Below are 20,000 nucleotides of genomic sequence, written 5' to 3'. Positions count from 1 at the left end.
TTGAAAATTCTTCCATAATTTCTTCTTTTGACTTTGATTTTGGGATGTTCCCCACAAACAGCCGCAGATTAGGAATGCTAATATTAACTTTCAGGGCAGCATTTTCCCTGACATTGTAATTATCAAGCTGTGAAAAAGAAAAAAAATACCTCCTTGGCATCAGTGAAAACTGATTTGGGCCTTAATGTTTACTTGCAAATACTACAGCAAACTACATCTACTGTGTTGCATTCTGAAGGAACACTTCTCACTAAGAGAAGAGTTTTGAGATTGTTCAGGTAGAGTGAGCACAGTGCCACGCTGAGCAAATGCATCACAATGGCTGATGCATTAAGGTCAAATACTACTACTTTATTTTCTTAAGATGTAATAATTTTGATCATTTATGAATTTTGATATGAATCTTCCTGGGTCAAGGTTAAACGATCGTAATGTCACTGAGAATATGTGAAACTTGAAAATTGAAGTGCAGCTCAATTGTTTATTGCACCATTACAGTTAAAGTTATCACTTGTACCATTAAGTAAATCATCCAGCCCCAGACAACATTCGTTCTTTAATGGTCGCATAAATATTAATATAAGCACTTACCCGGTACTTTAAAACAACTTGTACTCATACTTATCCGTAGTCAAGTTGAAAATCCTGGATGGTGCCATTATTAAATTTAAGTACACTACTTAATAAGTAAAAAAATTGTGGACAAAAATTCAATGATGTGTGCTTAATAAGAAACTCATTTTAAAATCTATTAGGAGAAAGAAAAAAATTATTAATTAATGAAAGAACACTATAAAGAATTTTTTGCAGTACAGTCTGATATTTATAGAATATAATTCAAAGAAACTTCTTATATTTCGTTCTTAAGCCAATACAGTATCTCATACCTGAATATACACACTTTCTACTAATCTCCTAAATATTCTTGGTAGTCTGTACATATTTTCTTTTAGCTAATGCACATTAAAAGAATAAACAATACTGTTGATAATGTTGACTTGTGTAGTGTGCCCAAACTCACACTCACATCCAATGAGCAATTTTTATACACTCTTACATTTCTCCAATTTCTCAACATGTTACTTAATCCTAGGTCTTATACTGAGTTTTACTGGTATTTACTTAACTCATCATTTAATAAACTTCTAATAACTTAATTACCTACTTTGCATTATGTTTACAAACCTAGTAAAAACCCACACTGCCAAGACATATATGCACACACACAGCTCTTCTATTGAACCTTTGCAGAGTATTAACTTTACATTATTATTTTTCAACTATAAGTAAACTGTATTTAGGAGTCATCCTTGTAATGGACAAATGACTGCCCTAACAACACAGTTTTCCTCTTGCTGCTCTTCCAAATTTTCTTTCAAACAAAAATTACTGAATGCAATGTAACAGTTGATCTATTTCTATACTGCAGAATTTCCAAAACAGTGTTGTAGGAAGAGTCAATAACACTATTTTAAAGTTGAGTTAAGAGAGTCAGCAAATCCTTTTCATCTTGTATAATTTCTGTAATTATCATACAAACTTTACAGATCTGAAAAATTCAACACTGTTCACCCAAAGTTTAATTATTCAATCATTAATAATAATGTTTTTTCCTGATAATGGCTGGCTGATATGGCTGGTGTGTTGAAAGAAAGAAATTTCCCAAACAATCTTCCTCTCGGTGTCCTGTCTTCAGCATAGTATAACGTTATAACCTACTCATACACAGTGCTGCACCTGCTGGATTACACTCTCACTACTGTACCTGCTGGATTACACTCACACCGCTATACATGCTGGATTACACTCGCACTACTATACTTGCTGCCTCACAATCACTTCTGTACTTGCTGCCTCATCATCACTTCTGTACCTGCTGGATTACATTCGTACTAATGTACTTGCTGGATTACACTCATAGTACTATACCTGCTGGATTACACTTGGACTACTGTATTTGCTGGATTACTCATACTACTGTACCTGCTGGATTACACTCATACTACTGTACTTGCTGGATTACACTCACACTACTGTAGTTGCTGGCTTGTGCAAACTACTGTACTTGCAAGATTACCTTACAGTAATATATCACTCACTATCTGTGAAGGAAAGTGTTATAATAGAGGTATCACGTGGCCTCTTGTCTTCCCTTTGATGGTGCTTAGAAATCCTTTTTATTAGCATGTATCAATTATTAAATATTAAACATGACTCCTTCTTTCATCTAGCAATAACAAAAGAAGGCACAATACCGTGACTGGAATGATACACAAATAACCCGCACATAAAAGAGAGAAGCTTACGACGACGTTTCGGTCCGACTTGGACTATTTACAAAGTCACACTAACCCGAAGTGCAGCAGGACGGCTATATATAGGCAGGAAGAGGAGGTGGTGGTGGTAGTAGTAGTACAAGAATGGTATATAATGCCGACAAGATGAAATCAAGACACATGCGCAACACCCGGGCATCCCTATCGTAGACGCCTCGCCATCCAGCCAGCCACTGGATGGCGAAACGTCCACAACAGAGACACCTAGACACCATACATGTGTAGCAGCAGCAGCAGCAGCAGCGGCAGCGGCGGCGGGGAATAAGGAGGACGAGCCAGTCAAATAAGTACAAAGGAAGGGGAGCACTGCAAGAGAGCTAGGTGCCCACAGAGGGAGAGCAAGCGCACAGAGGTGCGTAAAAGGGAAAGTGGTGAAATAAATGAAGAAGGAACAGAAACAAGAGACAGAAGAGAGAAAGACAACCCCTTTCCTCTTTCCTTTTTCTCCTCTGGGTTGTCTTTCTCTCTTCTGTCTCGTGTTTCTGTTCCTTCTTCATTTATTTCACCACTTCCCCTTTCACGCACCTCTGTGCGCTTGCTCTCCCTCTGTGGGCACCTAGCTCTCTTGCAGTGCTCCCCTTCCTTTGTATTTGACTGGCTCGTCCTCCTTATTCCCCACTTCTACCACTACCACTACTACTACCTCTTCTACTACTACTACTACTGATGAAATTAAGACACATGTGCGGCGTCTAGGTGTCTCTGTTGTGGACGTTTCGCCATCCAGTGGCTGGCTGGATGGTGAGGCGTCTACGATAGGGATGCCCGGGTGTTGCGCATGTGTCTTGATTTCATCTTGTCGGTATTATATACCATTTTTGTACTACTACTACTACTACCACCACCTCTTCCTGCCTATATATAGCCATCCTGCTCCACTTCTGGTTAGTGTGACTTTGTAAATGGTCCAAGTCGGACCGAAACGTCGTCGTAAGCTTCTCTCTTTTATGTGCAGGTTATTTGAGTTTCATCAAGCAATGAGGACATTTCTCAGTTTTATGCTCTTTCTTCCTGATTTATCTTTGCTACTGGAAACTATTTTAGAATTAGAGCAAGTGGTATCTGACAGTGAAATTAGCGGTTTTGCTTTAGTAGCCAAAAGGCATTTTCAACATCCCTAGCTGTACTTAAATATCCCAAGCTGTGACTGAACATCTAATTGACCAAGAGGTAAATGTCAATGTGAGAGTTGCTGCTGTCACTGCCCAGAGTTAAAATTCTAAAGATAAATGTAAGTAACGGAACCCACTCAACCACCCATGAATGTATGAAGCCCTAGATACAATCATTTGAATATCCTTTATAAGAGTTCTCAACATTGAGTAAAGCAAGATTTTAATACAATTATTCGATATAATGTAGAATGAGTAAAATACTGTAAATATAAAAATATGAAATAAATTATGAATTCAAGTAAAATGTTACAAATGTAAGGTAAGTATTCTCTGGCAGTGTTGTGCACAATTACTGTACAGCTCACCCTTTCTCCACTCTTTGCTTCAGTTCTCTAAAGGTAATATTTTCAAGCTCCATTTGTAACCACATATTTCTCATCTATATTCAAGGGCTTTACCATAAATAATGTCAGATATGGGTACTGTAACGAACATATAACTGATATAATATTTACACCCTATAGGAATAGAACATATAGCGAAATAAAAAGCTAATTTATTCACCACAGATGGAAGAATAATGACATCACCGTACATTCAATTTTGCCTAATATTTTTCATGTGTCTGCACTTTGTAGAAAGTGAAGTAATACAGACAGATGAATCTGATACTTTATAAAACATCTATGCATAAATTACTTTTGATTTTTTTTTTAACCAAGTTGAAAATATGGTGTTGTATTTGATGAAGGTTGAAACATTGAAAATACAGTATGTCCTAAATTACCATTCTTTATAATGAACATAAATAATAGACTATGTTGAGCTAATTACATTATGACACAAGAATTGTGAATGGAATACTTTAAGCTCTACTTGACATAACTAGATCAAATTACTTTTACATATCGCACAAAAAAAGATGTTTATAATTTATCTGTCCCAAACAATATTTTATCTAACATTAATTTTAAGGAAAAATTTATAAGATATATATACTCATAGTTTATTCTTATTAACACACTTTAAAGCAACAAAGTGCATGAAAGCAAATTTCTTTTTATGAAGAAATGAGACTTTTTTGAAAACTCTCCAGGTGACACTAGAGTTTACAAAGTCTATCAAGTGAACATCACACAACCATAGCATAACTGAATTTTAGTCTAGTGTATTTCATGTTTTTTTTTTTTTTTTTTTTTTTTTAACATTGTGCCACCCATCTATCTAAACACTGGATTCATATTTAGGAGTGTAGAATACCCAATTAATGTGTTCTTTCTTGAACAACCTTTTTATAATATTTGTTCCGACCTAGTTCATTCTCTATTAGAAACTTATGATACAGGCAAACCTCGCTGGTACTGGCATCCACTGTATTATCATCAACATAACCTGCTGACTCTATGGTATCTGCATCCACTGCATTATCACCAACTTAACCTGCTGACTCACTAGTACATGTACCTGCATCCGTTATATTATCACCAACTTGACCTGCTGACTCACTGGCACCTACATCCACTATCACCAAATTAACCTGCTGACTCACTGGCACCTACATCCACTATCACCAACTTAACCTGCTGACTCACTGGCACCTACATCCACTATCACCAAATTAACCTGCTGACTCTCTTTTATGTTTTTGTTTATACTGTTTCATTAAAAAGAACCATTAAGTTCAGTGTTTAATTTCGTGGTTCTTCTGTGTATAACTATGTCTACTCTCATATATTTCAATATTTCTCCACCAATCACTGAAAATAAGTTAAAAAAAAAGTGGTAGCTACAAGCAACAAGTGTTCAGAGTACAGTAAACCCTCGATTTAATATGGAGGAGAGAGTAGCCAGTGATAGAAATTGTGATGGACAAAGATGAGATTCTTATGCAATGATCATAACAATAATGGAGTACCCTATAACCAAGGTACTTTCTATGATGCTTCCAAATCAAGAGACCCTGTGCATTTTGTCTGATATTTCCAAAGTGTTAATGCATGGTCTAATAAATCGAGAGTTTACTAATGCGTAAATTTAAAAGGCACAGTAATACATGTTATATATAAGTGTGAGCAAGAAGGTAGCCATCATGTAAGGTGTGTGTAACAACAATACAGTTGCAAGTTTGGTGTAAAAAACAGCACAGTAGCTGTCCCTTGCATATTTTTCTTAATTAAGCCAAAACATGCAGCCTTCTACTCTGATGGAAATAAATGAATTGACTGGCAAGACAGCAGCAGCAACAAGTACCCAGTGTGGCTCACACTCCTCAATTTTATTATAAAGCTCTAAATAAAACACTTCTGAAGTGCATTACTTTTGCTTTACTAAGACGCACATGCATGCTTACACACATTTTCACACACACACACACACACACACACACACACACACACACACACACACACACACACACAAAATAGCATTCTGATACCTCAGTAAGGAACTGTTCAAGGCTCTGTACACCGTATACGTCCGGCCTATACTGGAGTGTGCAGCACCGGCTTCGAACCCTCACCTGGTCAAGCACATCAAGAAATTAAAGAAAGTGCAAAGGTTTGCAACAAAGCTAGTTCCAGAGCTAAAGGGAATGTCCTACAAAGAAAGGTTAAGGGAAAGCGATCTGACGACACTGAGGACAGGAGGGTTAGGGGAGACATGATAACGACATACAAAATACTGCGAGGAATTGACAAGGTTGACAGAGAGAGGATGTTCCAGAAATGAGACACAGAAACAAGGGGTCACAATTAGAAGTAGACTGACTCAGATGAGTCAGAGAGATGTTAAGAAGTATTTCTTCAGTCACAGAGTTGACAGGAAGTGGAATACTCTAGCAAGCGATGTAGTGGAGGCAGAACCCATACATAGTTTTAACCTGCATGTGAGAGAATGGGTATGTATTGATGGTTCTACTCTTTTTTTTTTTTTTTTTTTGGGGGGGGGTCTCATTTGATAAAATGGAAGATATACGACTGAAATAGGGAAGATTTTCACTGATTTCACGATAAAAAAGAACCTTGAAATTGAGCTCAAAATAGCAGAAATGTTCAATTTTTACCGAAGTTCAAAAGTAAACATATAACGTCACAGTCCAATACGTGTTCAACTGGCCAGTCTAATACGCAGCCATGAATAAGCTGACATTATTTATACAATTATTACAGTAATACAGTAGTCTGCATAACTAAATCTCTATTTTTTCTGTGAATAAAAATTCAAAATGGAAAGAAAGAGTAATATAAGAGGAGCCTGGAGATGTGACTAATGACCAGAGAATATGTTATTTTAATGCCAGGAATGTCTGCATTGTTTATTCTGGACCCTATTTTGAAATTGGCATCTACTGAAATGTGTGTGAAGTTATCCAAATTGCCAATTTCTAACCATTTTATTGGGTAGTTGAAATCGGTAAATGGGCGGTTTCTTGCACTCAATTGATAGAACAAATGGTGTTCTAGCGAAATAGCTATGAGTTTGGTCGACTGGAACAATGGAATTGGCCGAATATAGAGCTCAAACTGGGTGAAATCGCTGATGCATATATATTCCTGAGACTGCTAACTTTGCTAGAGAGTCATTCCGTAAGATTTCCATCAAATTTCGTACTTTTAGTGTCATTACCATTGGGAAAAGATTTTCTATCATTTCATATGAGCAAGTTTGTGAGCAAGTCTGTGAGCAGGGGTCTCATCAGTGAAAGGGTTAAAATGAGGTATGAGGTATGAGCAGAGCGACAGAAGACCTAGTAGCAATTAGTGAAGAGGTGGGGCCAGGAGCTATATCTCGTCCCCTGCAACCACAAACAGGTAAGTGTACACACACACACACACACACACACACACACACACACACACACACACACACACACACGCTCTCACACACACACACACGCTCTCACACACACACGCTCTCACACACACATGCTCTCACATACACGCTCACACATGCTCACACACACACTCACACACACACGCACTCACACTCACTCACGCCCACTAATACGCACACACAGATGCACTCACACACACTCTCTCTCACACACAGGCACTCACACACATGTGAGTGCACGTGCGCGCTCTCATGCGCTCTCTCACACACACACTCTCTCACACACTTGCACGCACACACCCTCGCACACACACTCGCGCACACACACTCGTGCGCGCACACTCGCACACACACACACTCGCACACACACACACTCACACACACACACACTCGCACTCACACACTCGCACTCACACACTCGCACTCACACACTCGCACTAACACACACACACACGCACTCTCAAACTCGCACCTCACAGACACACACTAACTGACATGCACTCACACACACATGCATGCACAAACACTCACAAGCACACACACACACACACACACACACACACACACACACACACACACACACACACACACACACACACACACACACACACACACAAGCACTCACAAGCACTCGCACTCACACACACACACACACACACACACACACACACACACACACACACACACATGCACTCACACACACGTGTGCACTCACACACGCGCGTGCGCTCACACACACGTGCGTGCACTCACACACACGCGCGTGCACTCACACACACGTGCGTGCACTCACACACACGCGCGTGCACTCACATACACATGAACTCTTACATTCTCCAATGAGGTGTCAGAGTGAGTACACGTCACAAGCAGGATTCCACAAGGGTCAGTCCTAGGGCCAGTGCTGTTTCTGGGATATACAAATGACATGACAAGGGATAGATTCAGAAATGTCCCTGTTTGTAGACAATGTGAAGCTAATGTGGAGAATTAAAATGGACGAGGATCAGGTAGGACTACAAAGGGATCTGGAGAGGCTGCACCTTGTCCAACAGATGGCTGCTGGAGTTTGATCCCCACCAAGTGCAAAGTCATGAAGCTTGGAGAAAGTCAAAGACTGCAAATGGAGTACAGGTGCTCCTTAACCCTTTGACTGTTTTCGACGTATAAATACGTCTTACGAGCCAATGTTTCTGACGTATATATACTCAATAATTCTAGCGGCTTCAAATCAAGTGGGAGAAAGCTGGTAGGCCCACATGTGAGAGAATGGGTCTGTGTGGTCAGTGTGCACCACATAAAAAAAATCCTGCAGCACACATTGCGTAATGAGAAAAAAAAAACTCTGATCGTTTCTTTGGAATAAAACGCCGACTTTGAGGTGTATTTTCGTATAGTATTTATTGTTGTATTCGCGTTTTCATGGTCTTAGGAGATAAAATGGAAAACATATTACAGAAATAGAGATGATTTTAATTACTTTTACGATGAAAACGACCTTGAAACTGAGCTCAAAGTAGCGGAAATGTTCGATTTTTACCAATGTTCAAGAGTAAATAAATCACACCACACGTCCAATACACGTCAACTGGGGAGTCTAATATTCTTTCACTAGTGCACTGATATTATTTATACCATTTTTACAATAATGCAGTCGTCTGCATAACAGTAAATTTTGTATTTTTTTGTATGAATAAAAAATCAAAATAGAAAGCAATAATAATATAAGAGGGGCCTAGAGATGTGACTAATGAACAGAGCATATGTTATTTTAGTGCCACGAATGTCTACCTTGTTTATTCTGGACCCTATTTTGAAATTGGCATCTTTTTTATTTTGCGTGAAATTGGCCAAATTGCCAATTTCTGACCACCATATTGGGTAGTCCAAATTAGTAAATGGGAGGTTTCTTGTACTCAGCTGATAGATAAAATGGAGTTCTAAAGAAATAGCTATGAGTTTGGTCAACTGGAACAACGGAATTGGCTGAAAATTGGGCTCAAAGTCGGCGAAATCGCCGATACGCATATGTCGCCGAGACCGCTAACTTCGCGGGAGCATAATTTCACGAGTTTTCGACCAAATTTCGAACTTTTGGTGTCATTACCATCGGGAAAAGATTCTCTATCATTTCATAAGAAAAAATAAATTTTTTTTTTCAAAAATTGAGCGACATAGAATGACAGTTTCAGAGAGGGGCCTGAAACAGTCAAAGGGTTAACTTATGATTTAGTTACATTCTGAGGAACCCACTGTACATTAAAAATATCCTAAGTCGAATATGAATATATGACAAATAAATAAAAAAATAAACAACTACTCTCACTGAATAAACAAATAATTACTGTAACTAAACACCAGTACTTTAACCCTTTCAGGGTCTGTCCCGTAGATCTACGGCTTTACGTTCAGAGTCCAAACCGTAGATCTACGTCATGAGCTCAGCTCGCTCTGATAAACTGTTAGTGGCACATTTGGGCCTAGATATGAGAGAATACATCTATGTGGTATGTGTGCACCACATAAAACAAATCCTGCAGCACTCTGTGTATAATGAGAGAAAAAAAACTGAGACCATGATTTTCGATTACAACAGCGACTTTGCAGTGTTTTTTTTTTTTTGTATGTTTTTTATAGTTGTATTTGCGATTTCTTGGTCTCATTTGATAGAATGGAAGACATATTACTGAAATAGAGATGATTTTGAATGGTTTTAGCACTGGAAATGGCTTGAAACTGAGCTCAAAGTAGCGGAAATGTTAAATTTTTGCCGATGTTCAAGAGTAAATAAATGACCTCACACGTCTAATACACGCCAGCTGGTGGGTCTAATATACATTCACAAATGTGGTGATGATATTTATACAATTATTACAATATTAAATAACAGTAAATCTTCTATTTTTTGGTGTGAATAAACATTCATTGTGAATAAAAAATCAAAATGGAATTTATTTGTAAAGCCTCAAAACGTAACTAATGAACAGAGGAAATGTTAATTTAGTGCCAGGAATACCTACATTGTTTATTCTGGACCCTATTTTGAAATTGGAATATTTTGAACTTTGTGTTAAATTATTTTGTAGTTGAAACAATTGACTTGGCGATTTCTTGTGCTCAATCAATAGAATAGAAGTAATATTAGTGAAATAGATAAGAATTTGGCCAACTGGAATAATGTAATTGGCCTAAAATGGGAGTCAAAGTCGGCAAAATCGCTGATTCGTAAATATCGCTGACACATCAAAATTCGCAAGAGCATAATTTCGTCAATTTTCCATCAAATTCCGTACTTTTTATTTTATTACCTTCACAAAAAGATTCTCTACCATTTCAAAAGAAAAAATAGCAAAAAATTTTTTTTTAAATTCTTGGGCACTGGGGCACCACTTCAGATTTTGGCCTTGGACCCTGAAGGGGTTAAAGTAAATAAATTAGTACACGTTTATCCTATCAAAAAATGTACGGTACTGCACAGTACAGAATGTGGATCGCTATCACAACCATCATTAAGTCGAAATATCAAAAGTCAAACCATTGTAAACTGAGGAGCATCTGTACGTGGTAGGGAGTCAAAGGCTGCAAACCTCTCTCACGGAAATGGATCTTAGAGTGAGCATTATACTGAATACATCTTATGAGGTGCAAATTAATCAAATAACTGCTGAAGCATATGGGTGCCTGGCAAACCTAAGAATAGTGTTTCAACACCTAAGTAAGGAATCGTTCAAAGCTCTGCACACCATGTACATCAGGCCCACATTGGAGTATGCAGCACCAGTATGAAACCCACACCTTGTCAAGCACATCAAGAAATTAGAGAAAGTGCAAAGGTTTGCAACAAGACTAGTCCCATAGCCAACGGGTATGTCCTATGAGGAGAGATTAAGGGAAATACCCCTGATAACACTGAAGGGCAAGGAGGATAGGGAGGACATGATAAAAACTTATAAAATACTGAGAGGAATTGACAAGGTGGACAGGGACAGAATGTTCCAGAGATGGGACACAGCAACAAGGGGTCACGAGTGTAAGCTGAAAACTCATATGAGTCACTGGAATATTAGGAAGTATTTCTTCAGACAAAGTTGTCAGGGAGTGGAACAACTGGAAAGTGATGTAGTGGAGGCAGAATCCATACATAGCTTTAAGAAGAGGTATGACAAAGTTCTTGGAGCAGGGAGAGAGTGGACCAAGTTGTGATCAATGAAGAGGAAGGACCAGGAGTTGTAAATCAAGCCTTCAACAACAAACACGTTAAGTATAGAGAGGGAAAGGACAGAGAGAAGAGGGAGGGAGGGAGAGGAAGAGGAAGGGAGGGGGAGAGGAAGAGGAAGGAAGGGAGGGGAGGAGAAAGAGAGAGGAAAGGAGGGGGAGAGGAAGAGGAGGGGAGGGGGAGAGGAAGAGGGAGGGGGAGAGGAAGAGGAGGGGAGGGGGAGAGGAAGAGGAAGGGAGGGGATGAGAGAGGGGGAAGGGATGAGAAAGGGGGAGAGGGAGATGGCAAGAGGGGGAGAGGGAGGGAGAAAGGGACAGGGAGGAAGAGAGGGAGAAAAAGAGAGAAAAATGGAGGGGGGGAGAGGCAATAGGGAGAGAGGGGGTAGGAGGAGTGGGAATAGAGAAGAGGGGAAAATAGAAAAACATGAAAAAATAAAGCGAAAAAGAGGAAGATTCCTGGACCCAGCCTGGACAGCTCTGTCATTTCAGGAGAACCTTCAACGTTGCAGGTTGCGGGTGTCCTTACTGTTATGTACAAGGCCAACATTGTTGAAGTACCACACTTACTTCCATTCCGAGGACAGTGAGAAGTGAGTTTCTAAACAAGATGTGCAGCATCAACTACAATCTCTACCCTTCTCAAGAACATCACTTCATCTGAGACAATTTATTCCAAGGATGACTCGAGTCTGGAACATGTTCATACAGCATGATGACATCAATGAAATAAAGTCAGCTAACCAAATGAAATCATTGGCCCACAAGTAGCTCCAACTTCATCTTATTCCCTATCTGTATGTCTCGTAACAATAAAAAGGCTTTAACATGAGCAGAGGCAGGTAACAGCTCTTAGATTGTAAATACAGTGGACCCCCAGATATCATAGTTGTCAGATTTCATAATATTCGGAAATCATAACATTTTTTCATGAAAATATTGGCTTGGTGATCGTCACTGAGCTCGGTAATAGTCATTCATCTCGAACGCGTCTGCAGGGCAACAGCTGCCCAACACTCAGTGCGCCATTCTTTATCAGCCAGTGAGCACGATCCCACGTGTTCATATGATACATTTCATATTATTCCATTCTTTTTGTGCTCGCAACTGCTAAATAAGCCACCATGGGCCCAAAGAAAGTTCCTTGTGTAAGCCAGCCCTTTGGTAAAGGGCTGAGAGAGAGGGGAGAATGTGCCCTCTTCAGTGATTCTTTGATATGTACACTACTAAAGCAGCAGGAGTTGATAAAGACTATAGCGCCAGCCAGCGATAAAATGTAACATTAACAGTGTAGCAAGTAAGTTAAGCAATTAGTCGATAGAAAAAGGACAGCACGAAACTGACTCCTCAAATGTTGTTGGAGGTATATGGGGCCACTTGACAACACCACTGCCTCTGCTGCTGCCATCACCACTACTATGTAAGGCTCATCTTTCAGTGGCCCTTATACACCCAACAACAAACAACACAACACCACTCGTCACATACTAATGACATACATATACTATGCATTTTATTCATTCTAGAGTATATATCATGTTTCTAAGTTATTAACCCTTTGACTGTCGCGGCCGTATATATACGTTTGCGAGGTACCGTGTTTGACGTATATATACTCATAAATTCTAGCGGCTTCAAATCAGGCAGGAGAAAGCTAGTAGGCCCACATGTGAGAGAATGGGTCTGTGTGGTCAGTGTGCACCACATAAAAAAAATCCTGGAGCACGCAGTGCATAATGAGAAAAAAAAAACTCCGACCGTTTTTTTTAATTAAAATGCCGACTTTGTGGTCTTTTTTCGTATAGTATTTGTGGTTGTATTCTCGTTTTCTTGGTCTCATTTGATAGAATGGAAACTATATTATAGAAATGGAGGTGATTTTGATTAATTTTACTATAAAAAGAACCTGGAAATGGAGCACAAAGTACAGGAAATGTTTGATTTTTGCCGATGTTCAAAAGTGAACAAATGATGTCATTGTCCAATAAATGTCCAAATAGCCATTCTAATACGCAGTCATGAATGGGTTGATGTAATTTTTACAATTATTACAGTATTGCAGTAGTCTGCATAACAGTAAATCTTCTATTTTTTGTTTGAATAAAATTTCAAAATAAAAAGCAAGAGTAATATCACAGGGATCTGGAGACATGACTGATGAACAAAGAAAATGTTATTTTAGAGCCAGGAATGTCTGCATTGTTCATTCTGGACCTTATTTTGAAATTGTCCTATTTTTTAATTTTCGTGAAATTGGACAAATTGCAAATTTCTGACCATGTTATTGGGTAGTTGAAATCGGTAAATGGGCAGTTTCTTGTACTCAATCGATAGAAAAAATAGAGTTCTGAAGAAATAGTTATGAGTTTGGTTGACTAGAATAATGGAATTAGCCGAAAATAGGGCTCAAAGTGGGCGAAATTGCCGATTTTTAAATATCACCGAAGTCGCTAACTTCGCGAGAGCGTAATTCCGTCAGTTTTCCATCAAATTTCGTTTTTTTGGTGTCTTTACAATCGGGAAAAGATTCTCTATCATTTCATAAGAAAAAATAATTTTTTTTTTTTCGAATATTTTGCGACACCAGAAGCAACTTCAGGATTTGGCCCTTCGACAGTCAAAGGGTTAATATTGTTTATTATGTCATATTAGATGACTTGTGCTAGATAATTAAGCAGCAGAGTTGATATTAGTGTCATATTGAAGGACTACCTTGTTCTGTCTCCCAACACACTCCCTTGCAGCCACCACAATTCCTAACATACGCCAGACACAGACCTCTCTGGAACACTTGTTTGAGTGACGGGTCAAGTGACTCTCAAGCTGGTCCTAGCAGCATTAAAAAAGAAAGAAGGGAAGTAACCCCAGAAAAGGACTTGGTACCTGAAGTCTTTATGGAAGGAGATTCCCCTTCCAAACAGTAATTTCTCCATTCTCTCCCCTCCTCCCATCTTCCATACACTAAGAAGAGTCTTCAATAAAGGTAAGTGTCATGTTATTATTGTTTTATTCTTCATGTCTCATTGTTTTCTGTGTAGGTAAATGTATATTTCATGTAAAAAATTTTTTTTTTTTTTAATACTTTTGGGTGTCTGAATGGATTAATTGGATTTACATTACAGTATTTCTTATAAGGAAAATGGATTCGGAAATTGTCAAATTCGGCTTTAGTCACACTCTCTGAAACAGATTAATTACGATAACCGAGGGCCCAATGTAAAGGCAGGAACTCTTTAACCTAAACCTATAAAACCATTGTGTAAAAACAAAAAAAAAAAAAAAAAAAGATTTAGAAAGACAGCAAGAAAGAGATAAAGACAGAGAGATAGCTAGGTTTGTGCACTTGGTCATTAATCATATACCAGAATACTTAGTAACAACAAATACACATGCTCCCAGCACACATATGGGGATTACCAACAGACCTCTGGGTGTCTTCAACAGGGAGTTGGACAGGCATCTTAAGTCGGTACTTGACCATCCAAGCTGTGGTTTGTACATTCGGTTCTGTGTGGCCAGCAATTATAGCCTGGTTGATTGGGCCCTGAACCACTGCAAGACCTAGTCATGGACTAGGCCACAGGGGCGGTGACCCCTGAAACAACCTACAGGTATACTCAAGTTATGCTTGTACATGTGCTCCAATAACTACACTAGTACACTTGGCTGCCACACATGTACACATGCTTGTGCACTTGGTCATACACAGCCACAAACACATTTAATTGCCACGTACTCACTGATGCTCGTGGCATCCAGTCATTACATATACATTAGTGTTTTTAGTCACCACACATACATTAGTGTTTTAGTCACCACACATACATTAGTGTTTTAGTTACCATACATACATTAGTGTTTTAGTCACCACACATACATTAGTGTTTTAGTCACCACATACAGTAGTGTTCTAGTCAACACACATACATTAGTGTTCTAGTCACCACACACACACTAGTGTTTTTAACCCCTTGACTGTCGCAACCCCAAATCCTGAGGTGTCTCCTGGTGTCACAAAATCCCCCCTCCCCAAAAAAAGAGTTATGAAATGATAGAGAATCTTTTCCCGATTGTAATGACACCAAAAGAACGAAATTTAATGGAAAACTGAAGGAATTATGCTCTCGCGAAGTTAGCAACCTTGGCGATATTTACGAATTGGCAATTTCACCTACTTTGAGCCCTATTTTCGGCTAATTCCATTGTTCCAGTCGACCAAACTCATAGCTATTTCTTTAGAACTCCATTTTTTCTATCGACTGAGTACAAGAAACTGCCCATTTACCGATTTCAACTACCCAATAATGTGGTCAGAAATTTGCAATTTGGCCAATTTAATGAAAATTAAAATATATGACAATTTCAAAATAGAGTCCAGAATGAACAATGCAGATATTCCTGGCTCTAAAATAACATTTTCTTTGTTCATCAGTCATGTCTCCAGGCCCCTCTGATATTATTCTTGCTTTCTACTTTGAATTTTTATTCAGACAAAAAATAGAAGATTTACTGTTATGCAGACTACTGCAATATTGCAATAATTGTATAAATAATGTTAACCCATTCATGACTGCATATTAGAATGGCTACTTGGGCATTTATTGGAAAATGACATCATTTGTTTACTTTTGAACATTGGCAAAAATCAAACATTTCCCCTATTTTGAGCTCCATTTCAAGGTTCTTTTCATATTAACCCTTTGACTGTCGCGGCCATATATATACGTTTGTGAGGTACCGTGTTTGACGTATATATACTCATAAATTCTAGCGGCTTCAAATCAGGCAGGAGAAAGCTAGTAGGCCCACATGTGAGAGAATGGGTCTGTGTGGTCAGTGTGCACCACATAAAAAAAATCCTGGAGCACGCAGTGCATAATGAGAAAAAAAAAACTCCGACCGTTTTTTTTAATTAAAATGCCGACTTTGTGGTCTATTTTCGTATAGTATTTGTGGTTGTATTCTCGTTTTCATGGTCTCATTTGATAGAATGGAAACTATATTATAGAAATGGAGGTGATTTTGATTAATTTTACTATAAAAAGAACCTGGAAATGGAGCACAAAGTACAGGAAATGTTTGATTTTTGCCGATGTTCAAAAGTAAACAAATGATGGCATTGTCCAATAAATGTCCAAATAGCCATTCTAATACGCAGTCATGAATGGGTTGATGTAATTTTTACAATTATTACAGTATTGCAGTAGTCTGCATAACAGTAAATCTTCTATTTTTTGTTTGAATAAAATTTCAAAATAAAAAGCAAGAGTAATATCACAGGGACCTGGAGACATGACTGATGAACAAAGAAAATCTTATTTTAGAGCCAGGAATGTCTGCATTGTTCATTCTGGACCTTATTTTGAAATTGTCGTATTTTTTAATTTTCGTGAAATTGGCCAAATTGCAAATTTCTGACCATGTTATTGGGTAGTTGAAATCGGTAAATGGGCAGTTTCTTGTGCTCAATCGATAGAAAAAATAGAGTTCTGAAGAAATAGTTATGAGTTTGGTTGACTGGAATAACGGAATTAGCCGAAAATAGGGCTCAAAGTGGGCGAAATTGCCGATTTTTAAATATCGCCGAAGTCGCTAACTTCGCGAGAGCGTAATTCCGTCAGTTTTCCATCAAATTTCATTTTTTTGGTGTCTTTACAATCGGGAAAAGATTCTCTATCATTTCATAAGAAAAAATAATTTTTTTTTTTTTCGAATATTTTGCGACACCAGGAGCAACTTCAGGATTGGGCCCTTCGACAGTCAAAGGGTTAAAACCAATCAAAATCACCTCTATTTCTATAATATGTTTTCCACTCTATCAAATGAGATCAAGAAAATGAGAATACAACCATAAATACCATACGAAAATAGACCACAAAGTCAGCATTTTAATTACGAAAATAGACCACAAAGTCGGCATTTTAATTAAAAAAATGGTCGGAGTTTTTTTTTCTCATTATGCACTAAGTGCTGCAGGATTTTTTTATAAAGTGCACACTGACCACACAGACCCATTCTCTCACATGTGGGCCTACCAGCTTTCTCCTGCTTGATTTGAAGCCGCTAGAATTTATGAGTATATATACGTCAAAAACAGTGGCTCGTAAGGTGAATACACACAATCAAAACAGTCAAAGGGTTAATCACCATACTTGCATTAATGGTTTTAGTCACCACACACACAGTACTGTATAATGTACTTCTCCAAGCCATGCAATGAGCATTATATTGTGCTCAAAATAATTGTAGAAGCTGATTTTCCACACCAGTGTTTACTAGAGATGGCACTTAAATTTACATTATCTTTAAAAAAAAAAAAAAAAAGGTCACATTAGAGGGAAGTTATGAGATCACCTGCTGCCATGTCATAACTGCCACAGCTAATTAGATAAGAGCTGCCATTATCACATTTATTACCACCAAATAAACATGAAGAATTCTGTGTCTGGAATACAGTTACACACAATAGTCATTATAAATGCAACAGATACAACTAGGGAATTTCTTTCAAGCTGCAAAAGCTAGACTGAACTAAACACAGTCACTTGTCATGGGTCGCCTGATTGACAATGCTGTGCCACTACCGCTAACCTAAATTCCATCACATTTAACATCATAAGGACAACATGCAGCAAACTGACATACAACTAATGAATTTTACATGTATGCATGGTTATTTTCTATCATACAAGTTAACCCTTAAACTGTCCAAATGTAGATCTACGTCCACGTCCAGGGGGGGCTCCGAACGTAGATCTACGTCCACGTCTGGGGGGGCTCCGAACGTAGATTTACCTTTTTTTTTTTTTGTACATGCTTTCAAATGGGGAAAATCAAGGTCGGAGCGCTATGCACGTGAATGCAGATCTACGTTTGGACAGTTTAAGGGTTAAATTAGGGTTGAACACGTTCTCCGGAAAACATTTTCCCCCTCCCCATAAATTAAATACAGTAACCCACTGAACACTATTCTCATAACATTCTCAGAGCTTGAAAGCATACCAAAACAATCAGCAGGGTTTGACTTACTTTTTATCACAATGTACATTCACAATAAGGGTTATTTTCACTTTCCTCCATTTTATATACGTACAACAATTTTCTGCATTACATTCCATGAACATTCTGTTACATCAATTGCTCTAACTATTCAAAACACTAGAAATTTCAAATAATTTTTATTCATTATTTTGAATATGATTTTATGCCATTTATTTAAGTTTTTGTGCCACTTTGCAAGGCGTTTAAAAAAAAAAAAAACATTATCAAAGCAAGAAGAGGACCCTGCTAGTGATACTCCCTTGTGAGAACTTTTAAAAAATAACAAATATTATCAAGGCAAGAACTGTTCCCTGCTAGTAATATTACCCTGTGAGAACATGTTTCCTCTTTCAATTCTTTGAATTTTCCTATTTCATAAAAAAAAAAAAAATGAATTTTTCTGTTAAAGAAAGGCAGCTCCATAAGTTTTATACAGGAGAGGCTTTGGGGTGGCAATACAGCTGGAAGAGGGAGAGCTTAGGGAACCTGCTTGAAGCAGTGTTATAATCATTATTACATTATTATTAGAGGGCTAATGTAATTTTTGGAAAGGACTTCAAACCCCCCTTGCCCCCATTTGGTACTACCTCTGAGTCTCATCCACTACAACAGTTTATCTAATATTCGTCATTTCTTGATACACAGGATTTTGATCAAAAGCCAACCTAACTGACAGAAGGTTCAAGTTATTCCAATTCTATTCTTTGGGAATATTCCAGCTTTGTCTGGGAGAGTGACCAACAATGTGAAGACCTTTTCCTATCATTTTTTTTTTTTTTAGCATCAGAAAGTTTCCCATTTTCCACTGCTCTGCCACTTGAGTTTCTTGAAATGTAATCTCCTGACAGTTTGCAAGAAGATAGCTAGTTCTTTAGCACATTCTTATAAACCCTAAGGTAATACTGCATCTTATGTTGTTTTAATCCCTTTTTATCAATCCTATACCTTCTTTACCTCTAGCTTACTTATTTCAGTAGGCTCTATTTCAACACTCTTACAGGTTGAACTTCAAATATTATAAATATCCTCTAGCATAAATGAACTCTGGATCTTAAATATCAGAATCTCTTACTATTTTATCTGCAATTTAGCAAGTTTGTCTTTTCCCATCTAGTTTGCTTTCTTACAAACTTCAATTGGAGATTTCAGTTCAACTCACCCACATCTGATAAATTGTATCTGATTTTCAGTTCCTCTCTCCTTTCATTTGTACAGTGCATTCATTTTTGGTTTCTCTGAATCCTTGACAGTGTCTTGTGTTGGCATAATTCCTGTATTGTAAACAACTTTTTTTTTTAACATATTTTCTTTCAAAATAGGCTAGTCACTCTTATTAGTGTTTTCCTTTTCTTTGCTCTCCTTCAGGTCATAACTTCCAGCATATGTTATATCTAATGAAACATTATCACATTTACCAAGTTTCTTCTGGTTATTTCAACAGCAGATTTCTCCATGTTTTACTGTA

General features: G+C 38.0%; 1 protein-coding gene across 21 annotated transcripts in view; it reads right to left on the bottom strand.

Moving 5' to 3' along the window:
- Positions 1-20,000, bottom strand: part of LOC128695680 (synaptotagmin binding cytoplasmic RNA interacting protein) — a 1,077,764-nt gene that overhangs the window by 691,289 nt on the left and 366,475 nt on the right. The window contains exon 6 of one of the 21 annotated variants that reach the window (XM_070093410.1): positions 1-127. This exon is cut by the window's left edge and continues 9 nt beyond it. The exons of the other annotated variants lie outside the window; for them this stretch is intronic. Within the exon in view, the coding sequence (XP_069949511.1) occupies positions 1-127 (127 nt within the window). The remainder of the gene's footprint in view (positions 128-20,000) is intronic. 21 annotated transcript variants of the gene reach the window in all.

This window comes from Cherax quadricarinatus, chromosome 42, assembly GCF_038502225.1.
Source record: "Cherax quadricarinatus isolate ZL_2023a chromosome 42, ASM3850222v1, whole genome shotgun sequence".
In the NCBI taxonomy this organism is placed as follows: Eukaryota; Metazoa; Arthropoda; class Malacostraca; order Decapoda; family Parastacidae; genus Cherax; species Cherax quadricarinatus.
The sequence above is the reverse complement of the archived record's forward strand: the minus strand, read 5'-3'. Positions and strand labels throughout refer to the sequence as shown.